The following is a 27,353-nucleotide window of genomic DNA, read 5'->3' as shown; positions in this document are numbered from 1 at the left end:
AAATAAATATAAACTAAAATGATTAAAATATTGTAATTTCTTTTAAAAATAATGTTGGAAAATGAAATGACAAACATATTTATTAAATATTAAGTATAAAAATCACTTATTATTTCTAAAAATAGGTTAATTTTATATTATTAAAGCTTCTATATAATACAATACAATGCAATGTGATATAATATAATGTAATGTAATAATAATAATATATATATAATAAAAATTATTATAATATTTTAAATATTTGTTGGAATTTATGGTTATATATTATTAATTATTTTAGAATAAAATAATAGAACTAAGAGAAATTGATATTAAAAATGTAAACTAAAAATAATAATTTAAAATTATAACAAAATATCTATAAAAATAGTTATAAAATATTTTAACTATTAATTGCTATAATTATATAATATTTGTAACTTTTAGAGATAAATTTTTATAATAAAAACTAAAAGATTGACGAATACACAAAAGTAATTGCAAAATCATGTATAGATTATAAGTAATTGGCCAACATGTCTATGACATTCAAAGTAGAAAATCTGAATTCTCATTGGCCAACATGCGTGGTGTCACATCGCAATGACACGTGTTCTTAACTTCCTTCTAACCTCGAAGCGTCTAGATTTTCTCTCCCGCGAGCTCTGTTTCTTATAAATAAAGGCCTCATTCCGTTACCGTCACTGTTATCTCAGTTATTCATGAAGTTACCGTTTTCGATTTCAAATTTCCCCGGCGAAGTATTCCGATTCCGATATGAGGACCCGTTTAGCCTCCACGCGGGTCATCATCATCGCCTCTCTCTGTTTCCTTGCGAGCATGAAATTGGAAGCCAAAACCACCGACCCCTACAAGGTTGCAAGAGTTTTTTTTTTTTTTTTTGTGGGATTTGGGAATTTGTGGTGGAATTGTGTTCAATTTGTATCATTTCAAATGAATTATTGGTAGGCTAGTTGCATTGCATTTCATTACGGTCTGTGGAATTTGATGATCAACTTAAATTTTTGTTGCTGTTTCGGATACTCAATTTCGGTTCCTTCTAAAATTGAGAAATTTGTGTCCTTAGATTAGGGATTTGGCTAACCTTATTTTGAGTTTTTTGAATTTGGTTTTTTCTTTCTTGGCTTCATAATGGAGGGATGCTCGTTTGCAAGTATTTGTCTTTACTTGTTGATAGTGTGAAGCCTGAATGAGAAAAACGAGTTTTGTGTTATATGTTTCAAGTTTTCATTGATAAAAAATCGAGATGGAGAAAGAAAAGATGATTTTCTTTTATGTATTTGTTTAATTTTGAGAGCATGACCTGATAGTACCCGCTTCAATTTTTCAGGTTCTTGGGGTTGATAAAAATGCAAGTCAGCGGGAAATTCAGAAGGCTTTCCACAAGTATGTATATTTGATGCTCTTGTTTGTTACATTTCATCATTTCGATTTGGTCTTATAACTGATTTTACATATTGACACGGCTCTTATTTTGTTTTTCAGGCTATCTCTCCAGTATCACCCTGACAAGAACAAAGCCAAGAGTGCGCAAGAGAAGTTTTCTCAGATCAATAATGGTATAGAATTTTGCTCCTTTCACACATTTACTCGGTTGACATGCACACACACGAGCTCATATTTACTGGAACAAAGAGTTGATACTATAATCAATATATAAGTAATGACAAGCTGTTTTTGTGCTTGCTTTCTACATTTACCTTGTTTGAGGATTCTCATGTGCGTCTTTCCTTCTTTTAACAGCGTATGAAATTTTATCCGATGAAGAGAAGAGAAAGAAATATGACATGTATGGAGATTTAAATGACAATCCTGGATTTCAAGGTGGCCATCCTGGATTTCAAGGTGGCGGCCATCCTGGATTTCAAGGTGGCCATCCTGGAGGTAGGGGTGGATATACTTATTTTACAGGGGGTGACTGGCAGGGAGGATCTAAGTCATTCTCCTTTTCCTCTGGCGGCTCGGGTGGTTCAAATTCTTTTGGGATTGGCTTGGATAATATTTTTGGCAGTATTTTTGGTGGTGGAGGTGGTGGGAATATGTTTGGTGGTGGAGGTGGTGGGAGTATGTTTGGTGGTTTTGGCAGTTCAGCTAATACTGAACGGGCGTCCTCAGTTTCTCCCCAACGTCTTACATCAATAAATTCACATATCTACAAGAAAGAGATAGAAAATGCAGGGATGACTTGGATTTTGTTGTCTTATAGACCTACGAGTGCATCGAAGCATGTCCAATACTTTGAATCCACTATAGAGGAGGTTGCCAGTTCATTACAGGGAGCTGTGAAGGTTCTCACTTAACTTTTAATTGGCTTAGATATGTTTTTGGTACTTGCAAACATGAATATGTTTGGTTTCAGTTTAAGAAATATTCGTCAGTTTTGTTCCTCATTAATTTTAGAACTTTTGAAAATGATTGGAATCACCTCACAGTGTTAGCATGACACGCGTATATGCACATTTTAAGTCGACAATAATTTTCAGATGACATATCTAAGTGTACGTCACGTAATCAGTGATGATGATGCTGATTCAAATTAACACGAAAAACTTTTGGAGGTCTAAAATCACGTTTAGCCATGATTCTATTTTATTGATTTTTTGGAGTTAGCATGGCTTATCTCTCTCTTTTGTGTGACAGGCTGGAAGCATTAACTGTGATAAGGAAGTCTCATTCTGTAAAGAGCTTGGCATATATCCACACAAAGCTCCTAGAATTTTTGTTTTTTCATACAAGGAGAATGGAATTGGTTCTTTGGTGGAGTACAGTGGACACTTGGCTGCTAAGAATTTGAAGGCTTTCATTCAAGAACACTTGCCAAGGTTTTCCAAGCGAACCAACTTGAATAGTCTTGACCAATTCGGCACTACGGCAAAGTTGCCTAGGGTGCTGCTTCTCTCCACTAAGAAGGACACTCCAGTAATTTGGCGTGTTCTTAGTGGCTTGTATCACAAACGCATTACTCTCAGTGATGCAGAGGTGTGTCAATGCTGGACGTGAAGCACATTATTTTACTCTGTTTATTTCCTTCTTTACCTATTGGGAGAAGTCATATATACTTTGAATGTTAAGATTTAACGTATATATTGAATGATTTGTAGGTGCATGATGTTTCTGATCCAAGAGTAAAAAATCTAGGAGTTGATGCACTTCCATCGATTGTAGGTTGGCTACCTAATGGAGAAAAACGTGTTCTGAAAACTGGGATTTCTGTAAAAGATTTAAAATCGGCAATTCTCGGTCTTAGTAAAATACTTGATAATTTTGAAGAATCAAGTAAAAAGCAAGCATCAGGTCAGGCCAAGAAGGCACAAACTGATCCAGACGACGGACGCATACCATTGCTTTCTCAATCAAACTTTGAGGCTCTCTGTGGTGCGAGAGCTCCTGTCTGCATAATTGGTGCCTTCAGATCTTCCAAAGCCAGAGAAAAGCTAGAATCAATCCTCTCTTTGGTAAGAATACATTTTTCATTCACTTACTAGTTTAATGGGGTTATGTAGTTTTTTCCTTTCTGAAAAGAAGCACTGTGCAAATTTTCAGGTCTCCCAAAAATCTTTGTCAAGACGACCAAATGGTGGAAGCAGCAGCTCTAGGGACTCCATTTCTTATGCCCTTTTAGATGCTGCAAAGCAACAGTCATTTCTAAATGCATTTGAGAAAACAGGTTATAAATCATCAAATAAGTTGTTGATTGCTTACAAACCTCGTAGAGGAAAGTTCAGTGTATTTAGGGGTGAAATGACAATGGAGGAAGTAGAAAGTTTCATTGGCTCCGTTCTGAGTGGAGATATATCCTTCACAGAAACGCGTTGGAAACCTGTACTAGAGCATTAGGCCATGAAACTGGGTTTTTCAATGTTTTGGCTGCATGCTCGTGTACATAGTGAAGAGTTTAGTAATAACAGTAAATAGGATATTATTGTTCCATGCTTTGTTCCTGCAATTGGCACCTTTCAAACCATGGAAAGAATTTTCACTCACAATCATTCTTTCCTGGACCCTAATAATTTCTTTTCATACTTTTTCTATTCTCTTTTTACCTTTCGGACACAAAATAAAATAACATCAGTACATTATCTAATATACTTTTAACACATTTTCTTCAAATCAAAATGTACAATTATTTTAATTATCAATAGTAAAAAATATCTTTAAAAGGGCAGTTAACATTGCTAGCATTTTTTTTATTATATTATTAAATATTATTTGAAGCTATTTATTCCTCGATTATTAATAAAAGTATAAATTTAAATTAATTTTGTACTCATTCCAAGTGTACATAAAAGTAATTTTTAATCATTTTCTTTATTATTATTATTATTTTAATAGGCAATTTTATGATTTTTTTTATAACTTTTGGTTATTCGTTACCTATTTCATTGAATTTATTTATTTTATATTTTTCAAAATCGTTTTCCTATTGCTTTTATATCAACGTTTTTTTTGTAAGAAACTTACATAATTTAAATATGCAATTTTTTCTTAATGTGTTTTATCCACATTTTTTTCTATTTTGTTGTAAGCTCCCTACACTTCGTATGATATGATCATAATAAAATTATTAAACACAACAAAATATTAAATAAAGTAACTATTCAATTAAATATATAATAATTAATAACATACATGTATAATTATACATCAAGCATACTATCTAAGAATTGTTTTATATTTTTTATTAATCACAAAAATATATCTTATTATCAGAAATATAATTTATTAATTAAATAAAATAATATTTAAATTGTGAATTGATGACAAAGTCTTTACTTGGAAATAAATGTTATTTTAGCATCATTGAAAAAGTGATAAGAAATAATAAAAATTATAAAAAATAAAGAGTTTTAGATGATAAAAGTTTAGAGAGGATAACGAATTTTAAAAATGAATAATTAAATAGTGTTTCATTTCTAATTTATATTTCTAGACAGAATTAAAAATGCTATCCTTTATCATTCCTAAACATTTATTTTAAATTGAAAAAAAATAGTTCTTTCATAAATAAAATCTGTAAATTTGAATATAATTTTGAAAAAATATGATTAATACCTTAAATTTAAGAAAAAATTCATGGAACCTTTTTTTTTTTTTCTTTTTTTCATAACAAAATTTGTTTTGTGTGAAAACAACATTAACGTTTTTAACATTTTTTTTACAAAATACATTTACGAAGAAATTTAACAGTTTTTAAAAATATATTAATATTCATAATTATTTATCTATATTTTAAGTCTTTATACTCATATTTACTAACACGTATTTATAAAGAAAATATCAAAGTAATTGATAAATCTATTAAAATACTTATAATCATAAAAAAATAGAAATTGAATATTACGCCAGTTTGCATTTTAAAAAATAAATAAAGGGTGATTTTTTTTCTCACCATAAAAAAAAATATTGTGAGAAAGTAATTATTAAACGATAATAAAAAGGAGGTATTTCACATAATATGAATACACGTAGATAATTAGGTCTGAAATTGCATGATAACTTAAAGAATCATCTAACTTTTAAAAATTTCATTTAACGTTATATTTTAATATTAACAATGCATATATATATATATAATATAATATAATATAAATAAATAAATAAAAAAGATGAAGTTTTTAAAAGAATAAATTTAAATTATTTTCATTGAGAAGTATTTTTTAAAGTTATTCTTTGAATAATGGGATCACTTCTCTATATAATTTAATATATAATAACGATTAAGCATTAAGCATAAAACTTATAATATATTCTTTATGTACAAGTATAGAAATAATGAACCTCCATTATTATATTAACATACCAAATCTATTTCAACAATGTTTCAAATTATATTTAAGACAATCTTATATTAACATTCCATATCTTGATTAAATACTCAATCTTGAACACCAATTTTCCCTTGTTAACTACCAGGCAAACCCATTATTTGAGCCTTTAAAAATGTAAAATCTTATAACATTAGTATCTGTATTTTCTTTATAAAAATATCTCCATAATATCACTATAGTTTCAGGTTATACAATATGAAATACATTTTTAAATTTTAGATTTTACAATATATAATATATTTTCAGGTTATATAATTTAAAATGTATTTTTTAATTGTAGCATTCAAATAGTTCCCAACCAAATGGATACTAAAAGAATGAACTTTTCTGAAGAAACAAATAATGACTAATACTTTTGAAGGGCTGCTTCTTCCTGCACCTCCATATCTTCTTGTACCACTTCCATATATTTTTTATATTCAAAAAATATCTTTTATTAATATTCTGGATTACATAATCCGAAAGTCTTTTTCTAGATCCAGAATTAGCTTCTGGATTATGTAATCCAGAAGCCTTTTGTGATTAGCTTCTGGATTACATAATCCGGAAGTCTTTTCTATACATAAAATTAGCTTACAGATTATGTAATCCAGAAGTCTTTTTTTCAGAGGAGTGATTAGCTTCCGGATTACATAATCCGGAAGTCTTTTCTAAATATGAGATTGACTTCTGAATTATGTAATCCATAATATATTCGGATTACATAATCCATAGGCTTATTTCAAATGCAAAAAAGAGTTCCGGATTTTATAAATCTCAAGAACACTTCCGGATTCAAAAACAGCTTCCGGATTATGTATGGAGGTGGCACAAAAAAGGAGAAAACGGTATTTTTACATTTAGTATGGGGGTGGCAGAAGAAGGTATGGAGGTGTAGGAAGAAAGAGTCCTTTTGAAGACCAACTTGACTATTCATCTTGAGTAATAACAAAGGCCCATAATATTCACACATTCTTGTTTGATCTTTGTATAACCGACCTTTTTTTTAAACTAAAAATATCTTTACATTTTGGATGGAATAAAACATAGAAGAATTAAAGAAAATATAAATGATTTTAATTGAAGTGACCATGATTTTGAAATTTTGCATTGTTGGGATGGATAAAATTATAAAGGAAACATTATAAGATGATTTATTTTCATTCCTTTGTTCGGTTGTGCAAGAAAATAGAGGAAAATGAATGAAAAATATTATGAAAATATTTTGTTGTCCACCTGAAATCACTATTAATGTAGAAGGAAATGTTTGTGGGACAGCGGATTTTCATTACAAATCCTTCTTAATTCTCTTCGAAACAATGAAAATAGCCAATATCCTTTTTCAATCTCTCCCTCCCAAATCACCTAAAGCATACACAGACAAAAAGCTTTCATAGCATATCTTAAACTTTTAGTCAAAATATACAGAAACTTCTTTCCATTGAGCATCTTATCAACATACAAAACAAATAAAAGTTTGAGTATCATTTCCCAATATTGAACGAGATACAGGCTTGGAAAGGCCAAATTCACATTTGTATCCGCATATGATAAGTTAAAGAGTAATCTAAAAGGCACCATCAAAAGGAGACAATGTGTTGAAGAGAAAGTAACAAAAGAGAGAAAAGAGAAAATTGTTGAATTAGGAATGAGAATTTGGTAGCAAAAGCAGGAGTCCTCTGCACAAAGAGAAATGATCCAATTCGAATACTCAATTTCGGCGACAAAAAAATCCACTTGAGATCCTATCTCGTCATTCAGCCCAAGGTCTACTGTCATACTAAAGAATGAATCTAATGAGAGTCTGAAAAAGTGCTCACGTCAATGAACAAAGATAAAAGAAAGAAGTAGGGGAAAAGTAAACGTTTTTACATTGTCCAGCAACAAGCGGAAGTAGACTATGGTTCTGAGTAGACCATGACCTGCATTATAATAAAAGAAAAAAACTCAAGAAATTGCAAACAAACTAGATAAGGCAACATTTCTTTCAAAATAAATAAATAAATTATCCCAATAAAACAAAGTATGATATGGCAACACACCTAAAGAGAATGTAGCAAGATATCAAATATAACCCTATTGGATATGGTAACTAACGGTGTCACTACCACTGTCCTCATTTATACTGCCGTGTTGAGGTGATGAAGATAGTGGACCTGTTGCCGAACCATTTCTTTCATAATAAATAAACAAATTATACCAATAAAATAAAGTATGATAAGGCAACACACCTTAAGAGAATGTAGCCAGATATCAAATATAACCTATTGGATATGATCACTAACAGTGTCACTGCCACTGTCCTCATTTACACTGCTGTGTTGAGGTGATGAAGATGGACCTGTTGAAGAACCAACAAATCCTAAGTGCAGCATTAAAGCCAATACTTGTTTTTTGGTCTGAATTAACTCCTGTTTCATTTCTAGTTTCTCTTGTTCTTGTCTACGTAAAGATTCATTTAATGCCTTAATCTGATTTCTTAATTCATCAATCTCCTCTGAATATGCAGAAACCTTCACTGGTTGACTAGGGGATGTTAATAATGTTTTGCTTACGGATCCTTGGTTTTTGGTTTGAGTCAACTCCTGTCTCATATTTAGCTTCTCCTGCTCTCGTCTTTGTAGAGATTCATTTAATTCTTGAATTCGATTTCTTAAAATATCAACCTCCTCTGAATTGGCGGAAAGATTCATTGGTGGACTTGAGGATGTAAATAATGTTTTGCCTATGGATCCAAGCCCAAAGATCCTCCCTTTTTTCTTTCCAACTGAATCGACCCAAACATCGAAGTCAGATGGCATGTGATCTTTAGATGGTTGAGAATCAGCAACATCCTCCCCCGAAATAACTTTTGAAGCCATAGAAGACAACTCAAACTTCTTCTTTACAAATTTATCCTACATCATAAGAAACATATTAGCATGAGTAAAAATACCATCATTTCAGATCAATTAGTAAAATAATAATATAGGTATATTCACAAACAAGATAAATTGATAAAAAGGGCTAACAGTTAACACACCCAGCGGTGCACATTCATATGGAGCCATCTTGGATGGTCCCAATATTAATTTTCCTGGCAAGACGGTTAAACTATGGAAGCACCTTATTTATGTAATAATACTATTTTAATGAATGCTATTTTAATAATATTCAATTTATTATCATTAATATTTTTATTGGTGCACCTTATTCTGACAATTGCTTAATTTCTAAACAACACAGAAGAATTACCAATGTTAGAATAGGTTATATTATTTTCTAACCAAATGTCTATAACCTAGTATCTTAGGGTTTTTCTTTCTCTCTCCTTAATCTTCTATTGTAAGTCATTGATCCTTAATTATACATGAATCTGAATCCTTAGATTTCTATCAAACTCTTATTCTCATACACTATCTTTTAAGTTGCTATCTATCAAAGTGGTCTTTCCTGCTTTGCCTGTCTTGTCTAGGGAGGGAGCGTTTTCTATTGCCACTAAAACTTTGGGCACCGTTTGTCATCGTTTTTTTTCAACAACCACTGGATATGAAGCATCTTTCCAAGCAATGCCCAACCAGATCGATCATGCAAGTTGGTTCTCCCCCATGCGCTGCTTCTCTATGCGGCTTAGTCAGGCGCATGCAGCCCACACACTGCCTTTCTGTCACTAGAACAACATTGTGCCACCTCCATCAGTTTTGTCAGCTTCTTATGTCATGGTTCCACCCTCACCTTACCTTTCTGACACTGTTCACGTATATTTTCTCTTGACCCCCTAGGCAACTTCTCCTTTTTCTAAGTTATTTTTTTTGTTTTTGCTAGATCTATGGAAAGTCTATTTGTTGGACCTACCTACTCATTTTCTGGGTCTCCAACAATTACTTCAAAAAACTTAATGGTAAAACTTTACTTGGAAAATACGACAGTGAAATATAATCAAGCGTTGAACAATGGAAGAAGCTAGACTTCCATGTACTTCATCATGGCAATCTTAAACTGTTGAAGGTAAATAGCTACTAAGGACTAAATTTATTCTTAGAAGCTTACTCATGGAAGACCTCCAACAGAAGTTGGGCAAGTTATATGATCATGGTTTTCGTCCAATGAATCTAGATTTTGTTCATATTTGGGATCAAATCATAACCAGTATGGAGAACTTAACAACTATGTCCCCTCCGTGTTCCAACTTTTAAAAGTAGAATTCCTCACAAGTCCGCTAAAGCTTATGCCATGGTGGTCTACTTGTGGAAGGGGAGGTCGTGGCAATAGAGGACATGATGACGAAGAACATTCTCAATGCTCTTATTGTAAAAGAATAGCTCATACTCAAGATAAGTGTTACTCTATGCATGACTTTCCTAACAAGACAACAAATATTTCCAAATACAAAATAGTTAAACGAAAATCTTAGAAAATGGACTTTGAGTCTAACTCAACCTACAAAATCGGTTTATTAGGAAAAGTTTGCACCCATACATTATAATTTAGCCATATCTCCAATCGATTTTGGACTCTCCAATATACCCTCTCACATTGAAGACTGGACATCTCCAGCATGAAACTAAGTATTTGAGTCAAAATCTATGGAGAATTGATTAAAGTGCTTGTCAAGGTTCTAATCATATGATTAGAAGTAGAGGATTGTACTATTTTGGAACCAAATCATTTGAGTCTTGACTAGCCTCCCTTTCCCCTAAACTTTTGCATGATTGCTTGGGTATTCCACACTTGTCAAAATTAAAAGAAATTGTTCTTGAACTTAGTAAACATTCAAGTCTTGAAGTAAGTCGTGTCAAGTTGGAAAACATATCAAACCCTCTTTTCCTAAGCAAAATGAATCAAGATGTAAATCGGTTTTTTTCTATCATTCACTCTAACATTTAGGGACAAATTCGTGTTACATCTTTTGGGTTTCAATATTTTGTACCTTCATCGATGAATATTTTAGATGTATTTGGCTTTATTTAATGAACGATCATCCTTATTCTAATGTTTCCAAATGAACATCTACTCCTCATGTATTTAGTTGCGTGTATTTTGTACACGACTTGTCTCCAAGTCTAGACAAACTACAAACAAGACAAATCACAAGTGATTGATTCAATATTACATGGTGGGTCTTGTTCATCAAGTCCTTTACCATTATCACTTCTTGATAATGAAAATTCTAGTTGGTACATTGCTCTTGGAGAAAGTACTGACTCTACATGTAATTCTCATCCTATTTACAATTTTCTAAACTATCATTCATATGTTACCCCTTTTCTATTTCTCATTTATTTCCTCCATGTCTTCTATTACCATTACAAAAAAAATGTAATTGAAACACTTGATAATCCTAGATGGAAACAAGCTATGATTAATGAAAGTCAAACTCTTAAATATACGAGACTTAGTTCCTTTACCACCCAAGCAGAAGACTATTGGTTAGATGGGTGTACGTCATTAAAGTTGGGTCAAATGGTAAGGTTGACACCTTAAAGCTTAGTTGGCGGTCAAAGGATATACTTAGATATATGATATGGATTACAATAATACTTTTTCTCCTATAGCCAAAATGACTACTATTTGTCTCTTCTTTGCTATGGCAACTCTTCGCCGTTAGCCTTTTCATCAACGGAATATTAAGAATGTTTTCCTTCATGGTGATTTGAAACATGACATCTACATGGAGTAACCTCCTGGTTTTGTTGCTTAGGAAGAGTTTGGGTTAGATTGTAGACTAAAATAGTCTCAAGTAGTCTCCATGTGCTTAGTTTGGAAAGTTTAGCCGTATTGTTTAAATTTTTGGGCTAAAACGCAGTGAGATAGATCATTCAATCTTTTATCGCCATACATCTCATGGAAAATATGTTTATCTAATTGTGTATGCTAATGATATAGTTATTACATGAAATGATGCTACCAAAATTGTTTAGCTAAAGCAACATTTGGGCAAACGCTTTCAAACCAAAGATCTTGGGTATCTCAAATATGTCCTAGGCATTGAAGTAGCTCAATCAAAAGAAGGTATTGTGAATTCTCAAAGAAAATATGTAGTAGATGTCTTCAAAGAAACATGAATGATGGATTGTAGACCGGCAAATAACCCCATGGATCCAAATTAGAAATTAATAGCAAAACAAAGTTAGTCCTTCTAAGATCTAGAGAGATAGAATAGACTTGTAGGAAAACTTATTCATCTTAGGCTTGACCTATCTTTTGCAATTGGTGTGGTTGGTCAGTTTATGTAGGTTCTTCACATTGATCACTGAAATGTTCCCACTACTAGATATTGTGTTTTCATTGGAGGGAATATTATTTCTTGGAAAAACAAGAAACAAAAATGTAGTTGTTCGATTAAGTGTTGAAGGGGAATATAGGGCAATGAAATCACTTACTTGTGAACTTGGATAAAACAATTTCTCCAAGAATTGTGATTTTGTGAAACAAATGAGGATGTATTGTGATATTCTAGCAACTCTTCACATTTCTTCCAACCCTATGTTTCATGAGAGGACAAAATGCTTAAAAATTTACAGTCATTTTGTTAGAAAAAAGTTCTTGTCTAAGGGAATTTGCACTAGGTTTGGCGGCTGCAATGATCAACATGCAAGCATTTTGACAAAATCCTTGACAATTCCATTTATAGTTGTTCAATGTTGTATCTATTTATAACCTAGTATCATAGGGGGCTTTTTTCTTTCTCTTTCCTTAAGCTTTTGTTGTAAGCCACTTATCTATCTATCTATATATATATGAATATTTTTCTCATACATTATCTCTAAAGTATCACATTGATATTAGGCAATTTTTGCATTACATAACTTCATATTACAATCAAATAAACAAAGAAATATATGTCTCAAATCATTCATTAGTATCAAACTTACATAAGCAGATTCAGCATGGGGACCCACCCAACTTTGATCTTTTTTCCTTCGGTGAGTACGAAAATAAAACTCGGACAGTGATGGATCTGTCCCTTTTGCCTCTTTCTGTAATAAATGATAAAACAAAACTAAATATCATTAATTTTGAAACCTACAAAATAAAATATAAGGTCAATTAATAATACCATTCTCTTCCAATGCAAACGATGAGGAATGGATCCTCCAGTGTGAAGAGATGCACCATCCATAGACTCACGATTTCTTTTATTTATTTCAGACTTTTGTTTAAAATTTGAGGACCCCCAATGTGCCTTCAATTGTGCCCAGACACCATTTTCCATCCAAGTTGGCTTTTGATTTAAATTTTTTCGAACATCTTGCATTAATTGAGTCATTTTAGCTGAACCCCTCTTCTCCAAGTTGCGTCGCACCATGTCCTTATATTGAGGTGGCCATGTGAACTTTGACTATATTGGTTTTGACAAAAATGAAAAAATTATAAGATTAGACACATAATTAAAATGATGCAAAAATTGAATACTTTTAATCAAATTTTGAAATTTGATTACTTCAAATATATTAAACCACGAATCCCTTTGACTTGTAGATAATTGTTTCCATGATGGTTTTGCCTCCTCCAAGTTAGTACGAATGATTGAAGCAATTGTCCCTACTACCAGCTTATGTTGATCAAACCTATGTAAAAGAACAAAAATTATGAATGATTAAAAATCAAATAATAAAAAATCACATCATATGCTAGGAAAAAAAGGACTCACCCATCCCCTTCTGGGAGTATCATGATTTTGTTTCCATTTTTGCCTCCACTAACTTCACATGATGAAGAAATTAGGGCTTTCTTGACCTTTGGATATTCTTCCATACGGAGGACTTGAGTAGGGACGTGTTCGTATTGATTTTGAGGTTGAGGTTGTGTAGGTTGAGTGGTATGAGATTGGGATTGGATTGGAGGTTGAGTTTGTTGGGTGGAATAAGATTGAGATTGAGGTGGAGTACGAGATAGAATAGATTGAGGCTGAGATTGAGTTTGCATGAGATGAGGTTGATCATTGAAGCAAGTTCGTGACATGTTTAACATTGTTAAAGCAACAGACAACTCAGGTGTACTTTTACACACAGAATTCACTTCAGCATCATCTTTAATATGAGGAACTTTCTCTCCTTGGAAAGTCCAATACCAATATTTTGGTGCAAACCCTTTCTCAAGAATGTGAACATTTACTTTGTCCGGGACTAAGTCCTTTTCATTTTTACATAACTTACATGGACACCTTATTACACCTTCATTCAAATACTTTGGTTGTCGACAAGCAAAATCAATAAACTTTTTGACGCCTTCTAAAAATTCAGTTGTATAACCCTTTTGTCTAGGAAGAAGCCTAGTATACATCCATGTTCGATGTGTAGGCTCTTCCATTTTCAGCTCAACTCTAAAATTACTGAAAGATAAGTTTTTTTCAAATGTTAGAAATTAAAAAGCAAGATAAGTGATATAAATCAAACAATGAAAAAACTTAACCATCAATTATATATGACATGACCCAATTCCATTCAAGAAGACACTTTTATAAAACTCCATTAATGGTTAGTCAATAAACCTCAAAAATCTTTATTTTGACAAATTTTGGTACTATTTTGCATTGGTCTCCAAATGTGTAGGTTCATTATCAACATATTTCTTAGGCTATGGTTAATATAAAAACTTAAACTGCACTTGTATTATGTACCATCCCCATGTTTAAATTCGCATGGTTGAGGCCACCATGCTCATTGATTGAAGCTTTGGCAGCTTCATGCAATTTCGCAAGGCGAGATGCATGAACAATAGTGTAGTGGTTGAACATCCTGACCGTCATATGGGTTTCATGTTCTAGTCCAGCCAAGAACATGCTCAGAGAGCACTCAGGAAGAAAGGTTACCTAAGTTAAGCCTAGCTCGAAATCATCCACATATTCCAGTATCTTGCTGTGTGTTTCACTTGAATTAGAGCAGTGAGTGGGCCATCATAAACTTCACCAAATCGTTAAGCTACATCAACAATGTATTGAGACCAAGAAGGATAGACATCAAATTTGTAATGCATATAGTTGAGAAGCCACCGTAGGGCAATCCCATTAAGGTAAATAGAGGGCAAAACGAACCTTGGAAGTTTCCGTTGTGTCATATTCATAGAAAAGAACTGGGTGCACTTATACAACCATTCTTTCATATTCTTACCATCAAACCAAGGGAATTCCAACTTAGAGATGCGAGTAGAATAGGCTGTGGGTTGCAGTTTTATTGTCAGGATGGGGACCACCATTATTGGTGGAGGAATCATCGTAGTTATTCTGGTTGGATTGAGCCATTAATAAGCTTTGATTTCTTCTATTCCTGAATATAGATGATCCAAATGGATACTCACAGTAATTTTATCTAACCAAGCACTAAACTAAACTCTTCTTTATTCCTGAGCTCAGCTGTCGTAATCTGACTTTGAGTCACAGCAGCCATTGCTGATGAATCTACCCGTCTCTTCATACCAATGGGGACTGTTTAGATATCCAGGGAGGGAGTAACTGGAGAATGATCCTAGCTCAGAATAGGGATCATCTTGGACATGCCCAATGCATGTGCTCTTAATTCACTAGTCATCATCTATTTCGTGTAAAACTAAGAATAAAATAAAAAGCATAAACAAAGTATTAAGGGCTACAGTTATGCTGTGACATTTACGCTGTCATTAGAGTTATATAATAAAACTGCAATTCCCCACCACCTTGCTTAAAAGTTTATCTGATAAGACATTCGTACAAACATTTTTTCTCAAATAATAAATATTATATTTTTAACCCATTCCCTCATCTTTATTTGAATAGAAATTTATTGGAAGCTCACAAAGTGGACTGAATTCTTTGGAGACACATGTACATGGCCTAGAGATGGCCCTGGATGAAATATCCTACAATTGGGAAATAGATCATGTCTGTCAACAAGAATAATAAACTGTCAATGATAGTGGAAATCAATTAAAACCACACAATTCTGATTTGTACAACTAGATTTAGGATCTTCTTATATTTTCTTTCCTTTTGTAGCTACAGCAATTTTAGAGAGAATTATTCATCCTGATTCTTGGGTCTAGATTAGTGCACAGAATCAACCTGTACTACTACAATTATTTGTCCTCCTTCTTAGGCCGCCTGTATCTCAATCATCATCTTGAAGGATTGTAACGTCAGTTGACAGTTAATGCCCTTGCAAATGATTTTTAATACTGCCCAAGAATTGAACTCGTCAAGGATCTTTCACACGTCATAAAGCTAGCTAATTGCCACACAGATACAACAACCCAATGAATATAAAATCTCTATCAATACAAAAACTGCACCTCACCCTTTTTTAACCCAATTGTAAATTGCCTATAAGATTATAACTAGCATCGCAAAAAAAATAGTTTATGTTTTTTCACTTCAGCTTATTTTTGTTCCTGTCTTGGTTGAACTTGTACTGCCAGTTGAAAATAACTGAAACTATATTTTGAGTTTTAATTGTTGGATAACCAGCTGGTGTAGAAGCATGAACTTGCACATTACTCTTTAATTTTTGTGCTTCACAAATGGACCTCACACAAAACTATTCAGACAAATGAATACAGTATTACTCTGGCATCAAACAAGGAAACTCAAAAAATATCAAACGCAAATAAGAATCATCGACTGCAAAAATTAAATCAAAGTAATTTGAAAACTATTTTTCTACAGGACACAATCATTCTGCTAAGAGAAAAACACACGAGGTTTTCAAAACACATGAGGATCATTAGAAAGAAAAACAGGAATTTATCAACAAGATACCATATAGAAACCTAAAACAGTCCTAATTAGCACCGAAAGACAGCCATACATTCAAGCCAGGTGGTAATAAACGTTGGTTCTCCTTTCGGTAGTTACTTAAATTAAACTAATTACTAAACGAGAATCTGAGTATTCCAATAGCTTCGCATGTGTAATCTGAAAAATTTAAAAATGCATAGACGAATAGAATGCATAAAACAAAGAAGATTCACGTGGTTCAAGTGAAAAATGCACAAAATGAAGTTTGAATAAAACGCTAAATCACAGTGTTAGGGGTGAGGGCACCATTCGAGGTACCTGAGGCGGCCGGATAACGTTAAAACGGCGGATACAGCGGTGGAGATTATGGTCCAAAGCTCAGAGTCATAGTAGGTAACTGAAATAATGGTGAAATTATGCGATAAACACAAACAGTGGAAAAAAATATATAATACAATACTAAGTGTTTAGCATGATCCAAACCCTAAATCGTGATACAAAGCTCGAGGTCACTCAAACGAGTTTCAAGGAAAATTCGCAGGTAATGCGAGAGTTTTAAAAGAAAATTTGAAAAACCATAAAATTGCTACAGATTATTCTGTAGATCTTTATAGGTAATTAAAACTATAAAATGAACTTGTACGAAATTTTGAAGGAATTATTTACATATTTTTTTGTCAAATCGTTTAAAAAATAGAACGCGATAAATAAATTTGTGAGAAAATGTTCCAGAAATTTTAAGGAAGTTCTTGCAGAATTTCAAAAATATTTATAACAAATAAATCTGAAGGAAAACTAATTACCGAATTTCAATATTGGATTACAAAAAATAAATATCACTTATAATAAAAAAATACTTCTAAATATATAAATTATACTGTAGTTAAAATGTACAATATATAGTAAATTATTGTTGTTACTTAGGTCTCAGTATAGTTGAGATGTCAACTCAACTAACATAGTGATGTCGGTTGACCAAATACGTCTTCTGCGCTTCTGACGTGCTTTATGCCTAAAAACACAAAGACAAGGGACACCCTAGAGACCGTTTGTACTCCGACGCTCAAGTCAATCTTAGGGCTAGGAAACACCAAAACGGTATAACTGTCACTGTGTGTGTTAAGCAGCACAAATGAATAGCGTACCTTGCTAAGTTTGTTGCTTTCCTTTTTATAGACTGAAATCAGGGTTTCCTCTTTACTCAATATGGGACTTTTTAATGGGGTGGGTCCAACACTGTTGTTACCCTACTTTTAAGATAACCTAGCACGTGGGTTCCCTAACTGGAGTGCAACCTCTGACAGGGTGACCACCTGGGTGCCTCCTCGTGCACCTGATCTCTAGGGTCACCCGCCTTTGGGAGTGCCCTAGCTGTTCACGTGTCATGCATGCAACTCATCTTTGGAATGCAACCCTCACAGGTCATATCTTTCCAGTGGCTCTATACTTGTGTTACGCCCTAAACGCGTCATTCACTCTACACACATGGACTCTCGTGACCTAGGCTTCTCCCTTTCTCATAACTGGTGTGTGGTCTGAGATCCACCTCTTGTGGCCCAATTCTATTACTCGGGTCCCGGTGTCCACTTCTCCACATTGTCTAGTGGCACGTCGATACATCTTGGCGACTGACCACTCTTTGGCTCCTTGGCGCACGTGCTTCGTGAGATACTGACCCACGCTGCTCGTGGGACCCTGCTTACGTGGCACCAATATTACCAGTGGTCAACGACGCCCGATAACTGGTCGGTACACCTAACATTAAACTTTTTATAAAAAAAATAAAATTATATATATATATATAATATATGATTATCCAATTACATCAAATGTTGGTAAATTCCATAATTTTTACAATGGAGAATGGGAATGTAACCTAAATTTATATTTTCATTATATAGCCATTAAAGTTTAAATTTTATTATAGATTTATTGTAAATAACTTGTAGTGATACATTATTATACTTTAATTTTGAAGTGTTTCGAGATAGCATGATGAATAAAAATACAATCTTGAACCATCAAAGCGTAGATCAATCATTGCACTGTGATATTGAGATATTAAAACAAATATGTAAATATTTGAAGAATGAACAATCATTTGTATTTTGTTCAAATCTGAATTAAGGGATGTAATACAGATATTCAGATTTTATAGATAGATAATAATAGAGAAAAATAAGGAACCAAACTCCTAAATCAATACAGAAATGGTGACAAAAGATGAAGTGAAGGAGAAGGAAGTGGAAGTTTTTTTTACAGCAAGAAAAAAATAAATAATGAGTTTTTCATTATGGTTTGGATTTTAACTTTTAACTTTTAAATAATTGTTTATATATTTTTCTTTTAAAAATTCTTATGAAAGAACTCCTCAAAACATATCTTCAAAATATTTGATAGAGAAAAAAGAGAAGATATAGTGAGATAGTGGAATTGAAGAAGAGAATTCCATGGAAGAAAAAAAAAATGCAAGAAGATTATTCTACAAAAGATGGCTTAGATAAAAGTCTTATGTAGATATTTTTTTTCAATAAAACACTTATGTGGAAAATAGTTTAATCATAAATTAATTTTGTAAATAAACATATTATATTTATAGTATATTATGTTGTTAAGTTTTTACTTTCAAAAGTAGAATAAACCTAGTTGACATTTAATTAAAAGAAAATAAGTATTAAAGATGTACAATAATTTATGAAACTTGTGTAATCACCTTTCTTGATTACTTAAGCTACATAAAAAAATAGTAAAATTAAGTGTCATATTATAATTCACGAAAAAATGCATAAATAATTATTAATATATTAAATTTTTAAGATATGCCATTACATATCTGTGTTTCATCTTGTATCAATTGATTTGAGAGTAAAGTTAATTTTATCAACTCAAAGTTAAGAATTAAAAAATAATAATTGATTCAGTATAATAAACAGTGATATATTTCGTTATTTTTAGTATAATAAAAAAAATACAGACTTAATATAAGAATTTGAATCTCGTTAGTTTTATTTAAATTTTATTAACAGTGTAATTGAACATATATGTTTAGTTTTTAGTAATTGTTACTTATGTTTATTAAAAGAAAAATTAACCTTAATTTTATTTTTAATAAATTACTGAAAATTATTAAAAATAAAACACAATTAAAATTATTAGAATTCAAATAAAATTAACAAATTTATTTTTTTATATTAAATATGTAATTTTTATTATATTAAAAATAAAATAAGTTAACATTTGTTCTTCTTACTATTTACCAAAAAAAATATGACATATTGGAAATAATACATCACTACCTTTTAAAATTATTCTAATGTGACATTTTATCGAGTTATTAGTATTGTTTCAATTATTAATTATTTTTATAATTATCTGTTGTAAGAAAATTGAAGACTGTTATATTTTATATGAATGAGAAATGAAATAGAGAAAAAATAGAGAGAAATGATATATGAATGAGAAGCATAGGAGAAAAATAAAATACAAAAGTATGTTATGGATAGAAAAAAAAAAGAAATTATTTGCGCTTATTTAGATAATCCAAAGAAATATTTGAATTATATAAAAACATTTTTTAATAATTGAATAGATTTTTTAACATAAATTTTTTATTATTTCAAAAAATTAAATATTTTTTATTTTAAATAAAAAAAAGTCAAAAGTGAGAGTTCATTTCCTTTTCGTTCCATTCAACTTTAGGTAAAAACATTTTTTAACGATTTTTTCGTAAAAAACTTCTCTCATTTTTATTTCCTTTTTCAAATAAACAGTAAAAATATATATATTTATATCTTTTTTATCTCTATTTCTTTCCACTATATTTTTTATCAAAACGAAGTAAATAAAATTTTTATCCTAACTATATTTGTTAATAGTTGTTATTTAAAGATTTCAGACATACATCAATATTTACTCTTGTAATAGACCTTCAAGTAATTTTAATCTAGGTAAATTTACTAACACATAAAAGCATATTAAATGTAATAAAGTGGTGTATTTTAATAACTTAATAAATTAAATCACTTTTTCTGCAAATCGACCAATGCCTTTTTATTATTAAAAATCCTTCATGTTTAAATAACTTTTTTGATCCCTTATAATTTATGAATTTAGCCTATATGATTGCTAATATTTCTTTTTCGTTTTTAGTTTTGATAAAAAAAATTGATTTTTGCCTATACAATTTACTTGTATATGTTAAATGTTAAATGATGAATTATTATTATTATTGAATATGGTTGTCACAATTTTTGGTTGTCTTTAATAAATTGTTATACATATTTTTTTTATCTTCAATTTTGTTTCTTATTTAGTCCCTTGTATTTTTTTAATTTGTGTTTTAATCTTTATTATTTATTGAAAATATTTAAATAATGAGTTGTTTGTTAAGTGACTAAGTCAACTATTGAATACACTTAACATATATATATTTATTTAAAAAATACTTTTTAAGAAAAAAAATGACTAATATAATGTAAATAATATTGTTTATCTTCATTTAGAGTTTGCCCTATTTCTTTTAAGTCTTTCATATTAAATTGTAAAGCTTAGAGAAGATGAAATTGACAATATTATATTACAAACAATATTGTTTCCCTTCATTTAGATTATCTTCCTACTACTGTTAGATTTTTCTTAGGATTATTTATCTTCCTACTACTGTTAGATTTTTCTTAGGATTATTTATCTTCATTGAGAACGTTAAAAAAAATTCAAACCTTAATTGAAGGGAAACAAAGTCTCTAGAGAATTAATTTTATTAACATCTTTATTAGTTTCACCACTAAATAAGAAAGATATTTTTTTTTTGGAAATGCAAATTAAATGAGGAGAAATAACATTATTTACATTGAATTATTTATTTTTTTCAAACAAAATATTTTTTTTAAATACACGTGCTAACTCAACGATACCATTAACTTCTCACTCATCAGTCCATCACTTAAGTTTTGTCAAATAAAAAATAGTTTAAAAGATTATTATGGAGAAACAAAAGGAGAAAACAATTATTAAAGATTAAAAACAAAATTATTATATTTATGTGTTTCTTAACCATCAACTCATTAGTTAAGATAGACCTAAGAGATCAAAATAGAAATATAAATTTATTAATGTATAACTCAATATTAAGAAGATGTTAGTCACTTAAAGTGACGATATCTTGGATTAGTTATATAAACAAAATTGTGTATATTATCAATAATCAAGTACTAAGTAGGTATTAGGATGATTAGATTAGATTAATCTGAATCATCTAAATCAATTCAAGTAAAACGTTTATTAAAACTCTATAAATAAATTAACATTTTTAAGTATATTATTCATTTATTGCATATTTAGTATATTTATCCACCTTTCACTAACTAGCGCGCTGAAATGTCCTTTTTACAAACCTTTTATGAACATTTGAGAAATAACACGTCTTCAAATAATAGTTTTGTGAAGACCTCAATTAATTTGGAAGGGAAGACTTAGTCTTGTGGGACCATCTCAATTTTGGTAAGAACATTTGATATTCACTATGGGATCAAGTTGAACTTTATAAGACTAAATGGTATCGACAAGAAATTAATATGATAAATATACTAAAAACAAAGGTCACTAGAAACCCATGGTAACCGTGTGGATTGAATGACATTACTAATCGAGTTACAAAAGGAATTGATTGAATTGAATAGGCTAAATGCTAAAGAAATCAATATTATACATGAAGAGAACACAACAATGTAAATGAAGTTGAAAAATAAAACACTTATGTTCACACAAACCTGAATAACACATTGAGCCCTTGATGACATAGAAAGAAACCTCAAGTCACTCATGTCATTATTACCTTTTCCACCACCTACCAATATCATTAGGGCTATAAAAGTAGAAAGCCATCAAAATGTGGCATCTTTTTAGGTGCTCACTTTCCTCATTGTTGGAGCGCTGCACCAACACCCCATCGTGGACGACATCATTGAGACAACATTGCCTCCTACTTAGAAGAGTTTGTCCATAAATTGACATGACAAAACCATTGACCTAAATGAACACAAATATGTATACATTACTTAGGTTAGCCTATATATGGAGAACATTGTCATCTTTTATCACATTTTCCTCATAAATTTGAAAGGAGCAATTATTAGCTAGTTTACATGGTTACCAACTTACTCCATTAATTGCTTCAACATGTCAAATGATTAAGTTCAACACACAGTTTGCAAGAAGTTTACTCCATCAGCTCACATCAATTGCACAAGTGAATATCCGTTAGGAAAATGGGGAATCCCCAAAGTAGCTCTACACCTTATGATCACGATACTCAGGTAGAGATCATTTGCCGAAAATTTGTGTAAGAAGCCCAAATGCAAATGTAAGAATTACAAGATTTTCAAATAAAAGTTCATGTGGAAACAACACTCTGCAACATGAAACATCAACATCAAAGGGAATGCTTTAACCAACATCAACCTGTCATAAAATTTAGGGAGTTGATAACTCACTGATTCATATACTACATTTTTCTTAATGTTTATAGAGCCTGAATCTAGGAGAGGAACTCAATATAGAACTTATCCTTATTTGCTTCATATACAAGGCCGCATTGTTGATACCTTCAAAACTTTTGGTCATGTCACTAAAGAATGGTGATAACTAAAAGATAAGATTAAAAAATTGATACAAGGGGGTCACTTGCACATATTTGTTCGCAAAGAGCATGACCATATGGGGAGGAATTGTCAACCCAAGTGAAGGTAAGATCAAGACCACCAAGAAGAACCTCCCCCCCGGATGATCGTCACAAAAGTCACTGATAAGACCGCCACCTAAAGAAGAACAGAACTGATACGTGCTACTCCAAGAGTGATGAATATAATCACTAGAGGCTTCACAAGAGACTTCTCGTTTACCTTGTCAATAAAGAAATATTTGTGGTTGTCTCGACCTCTAAAAGGAAGATACTCAATGTTACCTTCACCAAATCTGACTTCAAATTAATAAACCCAATGCAAGATGATACTATAACATCATTATTGAAGTTGAAAATTTTGCAGTCATGAAGATATCAGTCAACCAAGGAAGCTCGATTGATATACTCTAGGAAAGAAATTAGACACATGTGGGTACATCTCTTTTGCATGGAATGCATCCTTCACGTTCAAGGCTATCAATATTGAGATGCCTACTTTATATGGTCAACGATCAGAAACAATGTTTACGTAAAGTTGTTCATCAAGAAGAAAAAACATGAGATCACATTGCAAAAACATTGCTCAAATTTTATGTCCCAAAAAATTCACAGAGAACAAATGTTCGTGTTCACTTAGAAAACTAGAAGATAACGCATAAACCTTGTATACGTTGAAAGATGTTATCCCTCTTTGGTGAGCTACCATGTGATATGTTGATCATTACTCAGACAATTTATCTCTCTTAACTAGAAGTGGTTGTTTGGTAAAGAATACTCGATTATTAACCATGAGTGTTTTTTTATTAAAGAATACTCTTAAATGGAAGAGTGACTATAATCCAAAAGAGTACTCAATTTTAGTCATGAGTGAGTAAGTGACAAAGAATACTTGAACAAAGTTTGCCAAGAGTGGCTACGTTCCCAAAGAATGGCATATGTATTTGCTATGAGTGATTATGTTCCTAAAAAAATACTCGTAAGAATTAATCAAGAGTGACTACATTTCCAAAGAATGCTCGTAGGTATTAGCTATGAGTGATTATGTTCCTAAAAAAATACTTGTAGGAATTAGCCAAAAGCGATTACGTGCCCAAGGAATACTCAAATGAGTTAACCAGGAATGGTTATGAATCCAAAGAATATTCAACGGGTTAGCCAGGAGTGACTATGATTCGATATAATACTCGCATTGTACTTCACATCAATAGTCTACTTAGTGAAACTCAATTTGTTGATCGAGAGTTGGATATAGTCCGTCGTGGTGTCAGACAAATCAGTATAAAAATATATTATATATTTCTCTTTCTCCTTATGTCATTTATATTGCATATTATTATTATTTGCACTAATATAAGAAGGAGAGTCTATGCATAAATAACTGAAAAACGTATTTTTGTTGAAGAATTCCTTATTATAACATCTTTGATCCATCACCAATATTCTACATACTATGCAATATCATACGATACTTACAATTTTTTTTTAAAATTTTATTAAAACACAATTGAACTCTCACTTCTTATGTTTTTCCTATTCTACAATTTAAACTTCAAATGAACGATGCTATATGAGTAGAACTCGAGGAAGATACAACTTATCTCCAATTGGGAACAACAAAATAATGTCGAGAATAGACAACAATAAAGAAACTATATTTGAGATGCTAAAGAAGAATGAAAACATGTTTGCATAGAAGATCACTAACATGTTAAGGATCGATCCCGAAGTCATTTTTCACAAACACTTTGTCTGCAAAGAAGCGAGACCAATGTCTTAAAAAAATGTAAGTTAAGGAGGAAAGAAGTGTAGCCGCCAAGGAGGAGGTGGATAAACTCCTAAATATTGACTTCATTCGAGATGTACACTATACCACATGGTTGATAATCGCTGTGGTTATAAAAAAACACTATAAGAAATTGTCCATTTACATAGCGATTATTACATACGGATCCAAATTCGTATGTAAAGTGAGCATTACATACGGATCCAAAAGTGATTACGTACGAATTTAATCAACATTTAATTTTGGCGCCATAAAACAAAAATAATTACATATGAATTGTATCCGTATATAAAGCATTACACACATAATATTTTTAATAATTGTAATAATAATAATATTGATATTAATATTTTTATTAATAATAATAATATTAGTAATATTAGTAATATTAGTAATATTTAATAATATTTATAATATTAATAATACTAACAATATTAATAATATTAAAAAAATTAAATAATATTAAGAATATAATAATATTAATAATATGTATAATAAAAAAGATAAAACGAGAAAAAACCTTCTATCTATGATACAGTGATTAAAGCTTATTTAATTTAGGTTTTGAGTTCCACTTATTGTAATTTGTTTCTAACATAAATAATAACTATGATAATATATAATAATTATAATTAATAATAATAAAAATAAATATAAATAATATTGGAAGGATATAATTTTTATCATTGTAACCTTGTAAGGAAATTGGATAAAAGATCACCACCTGGAGTTGAATTAACATAATATTATATTATATGGGACAAAAGAGTTGATGAGAAAATTATATTAATCCTACCCAATAACGATAAAAATACTTGATGTTTGGTTTCTTTTGCGACACTCGTGATTGTGATGGCCACGGTGAAGATTAAAAATACTTGTGAGAGTGAAAGTAACGAGTCATTGTTCACCACTGCTTGGAATCTGACCGCCATCATGTGAGAGAGTCACGACGAAACAACGAACATGATTCACACACTCTGCGTGACCTTTGTTAGATTCAGGTACCTCACCAATCCAATGGATTATCATCACCTTTTTCTATTTTCAAATATTTTTTTTTCTTCATTTTTTAATTGAAACTTACATTGTTCTTTAAATTTAAATTCTAAATAAGGACAAAACTACAGAGCTTTGCCAACTCAACTACTCCCTTTGATGCTTCCCTCCACTCAATTCATGTTTATATATTTTTTCAAAATTAGACAAAATTAAAACATGTAAAATGGTAAAATGAAATTAAAAATGTAATACAGTAATAAAATAAAAGAAGTTATTTAGTCTAGAAGTTTCTTATCATTAATCTAAAATAAAGTTTCAGTAAACATAAAAGAAAATATAAGCCACCAACAAAATTCGCATGACGTACACGTGATACTTTTTTAGTTATTTAAATTTTATAAAATTAAAATATTTAAAAAGTTTATCTTGACTTTAATATTGAAAGTAAAACGGTTTAAATATTATTAATACTTTGTATTAAGTTATATTTAATGTTTATAACTTTAGTATATATCAGTATTATTACACTGTTTTAAGATTTTGTTCCAGGTTAGCAAATCCGCGTTCTCGCCACCGTTGACCCTTACAAGGACCATAATACCGGTTACGGTTTTGCTTTTGGTTTCCTCGTCCAATGTTTTATTTAAATCTTTGCAATCATTTTAACTTTCTTTTCCACTTGCTGTCTCCTACCACACAAAACTTGCCTTCCCTACCAACTTTTTTGTTCTAGAACACTGTTGATGAATCAAAGAAAAACACAAACAGCAGTTACCAATTTCAATTTTTTGTTCTATACAACAAAGTGAAGAAATGCAAAATAAAAGGTTGCTAAGGATATTTTGTTTTTTGTTTTCTTTCCTTGTTTTCCACCTCCATGAATATTCATTTCCTAGTATGCACAAAATTGTATTCGAGTGCAATACTATTTTAAGATAATCATCCAAATAAGTAAGTGCATCAGGATATATTTATATACTATAATTTAATTTAATTTTTAGTTAATAGAGGTTTTTTAGTATACATTCTCATGTTAGCGACTAAATATTTTCAACATGGAACTAAAAAAAATCTAATATTGAAGATTGTGAATTCCAAAGCTTTATATAAACTCTATATAACTATTATATATAATTTAAGTTTTAAAAAATAATTTATAGGATGAGGTTTATGTATTTAATTTGACTTTCAATCTAATGGATGTGATTGTTCAATAATGAACAGTGGATGAGAGCGATTAAGAAAAAAAAAACATGTTTCACAACAAAATTTAGGTTGGATCAAATTTGACCTAATTATAAATAAAATTGACTTAATTGAATTAGATTAACTAGATGAAGTTGAATAATGAAATAAGGAATAAACATTTCAATAAAATATAACCAAACT

The 27,353-nt window shown here is 30.9% G+C and overlaps 2 protein-coding genes across 15 annotated transcripts; one reads left to right on the top strand and one right to left on the bottom strand.

Annotated features, from left to right (window-relative positions):
* Nucleotides 1-627: 627 nt before the first annotated feature.
* LOC137825739 (dnaJ protein ERDJ3A) lies at nt 628-3,931 on the top strand. Its single transcript, XM_068631495.1, has 7 exons — nt 628-858; nt 1,334-1,389; nt 1,489-1,562; nt 1,747-2,291; nt 2,644-2,982; nt 3,105-3,458; nt 3,547-3,931. The coding sequence occupies exons 1-7, from the start codon at nt 760-762 to the stop codon at nt 3,838-3,840; spliced, it is 1,761 nt and encodes a 586-aa protein (XP_068487596.1). The 5' UTR covers nt 628-759; the 3' UTR covers nt 3,841-3,931.
* A 3,288-nt stretch (nt 3,932-7,219) lies between these two features.
* On the bottom strand, nt 7,220-17,138 carry LOC137823943 (uncharacterized). 14 transcript variants are annotated; one of them, XR_011083186.1, is made up of 10 exons: nt 16,984-17,106; nt 16,819-16,897; nt 15,563-15,941; nt 13,444-14,124; nt 13,234-13,360; nt 12,850-13,131; nt 12,665-12,769; nt 8,042-8,707; nt 7,853-7,966; nt 7,220-7,732 (listed from the first exon to the last, which is right to left on the bottom strand). XR_011083186.1 is itself a non-coding variant. In XM_068629306.1 (7 exons), exons 1-6 carry the CDS (start codon nt 15,595-15,597, stop codon nt 8,075-8,077), a joined length of 1,863 nt encoding a protein of 620 aa, XP_068485407.1. In that variant the 5' UTR covers nt 15,598-17,138; the 3' UTR covers nt 7,220-7,732; nt 8,042-8,074. The 14 variants fall into 14 exon arrangements, 2 of the variants coding, with proteins under 2 accessions (XP_068485407.1, XP_068485408.1); XR_011083188.1 differs by having other exon boundaries at nt 15,563-15,626; XR_011083193.1 differs by adding an exon at nt 14,605-14,713 and having other exon boundaries at nt 14,827-17,138.
* Between the last annotated feature and the right edge of the window lie 10,215 nt (nt 17,139-27,353).

The sequence above is a fragment of the Phaseolus vulgaris genome, chromosome 8 (genome assembly GCF_000499845.2).
Source record: "Phaseolus vulgaris cultivar G19833 chromosome 8, P. vulgaris v2.0, whole genome shotgun sequence".
Classification (NCBI taxonomy): Eukaryota; Viridiplantae; Streptophyta; class Magnoliopsida; order Fabales; family Fabaceae; genus Phaseolus; species Phaseolus vulgaris.
The sequence above is the reverse complement of the archived record's forward strand: the minus strand, read 5'-3'. Positions and strand labels throughout refer to the sequence as shown.

What these genes read in the sequence shown, in the direction of transcription:
- LOC137823943 (XM_068629306.1), bottom strand. Translation starts at nt 15,597, where the DNA reads ATGTACATGTGTCTCCAAAGAATTCAGTCCACTTT. An exon ending in CAAAGAATTCAGTCCACTTT is followed by an intron (nt 14,125 to 15,562) that starts GTGAGCTTCCAA and finishes CTTATCTTTCAG; the next exon opens with TAATTTTAGAGTTGAGCTGA. An exon ending in CGTGGTTTAATATATTTGAA is followed by an intron (nt 13,132 to 13,233) that starts GTAATCAAATTT and finishes AAACCAATATAG; the next exon opens with TCAAAGTTCACATGGCCACC.
- LOC137825739 (XM_068631495.1), top strand. Translation starts at nt 760, where the DNA reads ATGAGGACCCGTTTAGCCTCCACGCGGGTCATCATCATCGCCTCTCTC. An exon ending in GTTTTCTCAGATCAATAATG is followed by an intron (nt 1,563 to 1,746) that starts GTATAGAATTTT and finishes TTCTTTTAACAG; the next exon opens with CGTATGAAATTTTATCCGAT. An exon ending in TTACTCTCAGTGATGCAGAG is followed by an intron (nt 2,983 to 3,104) that starts GTGTGTCAATGC and finishes AATGATTTGTAG; the next exon opens with GTGCATGATGTTTCTGATCC.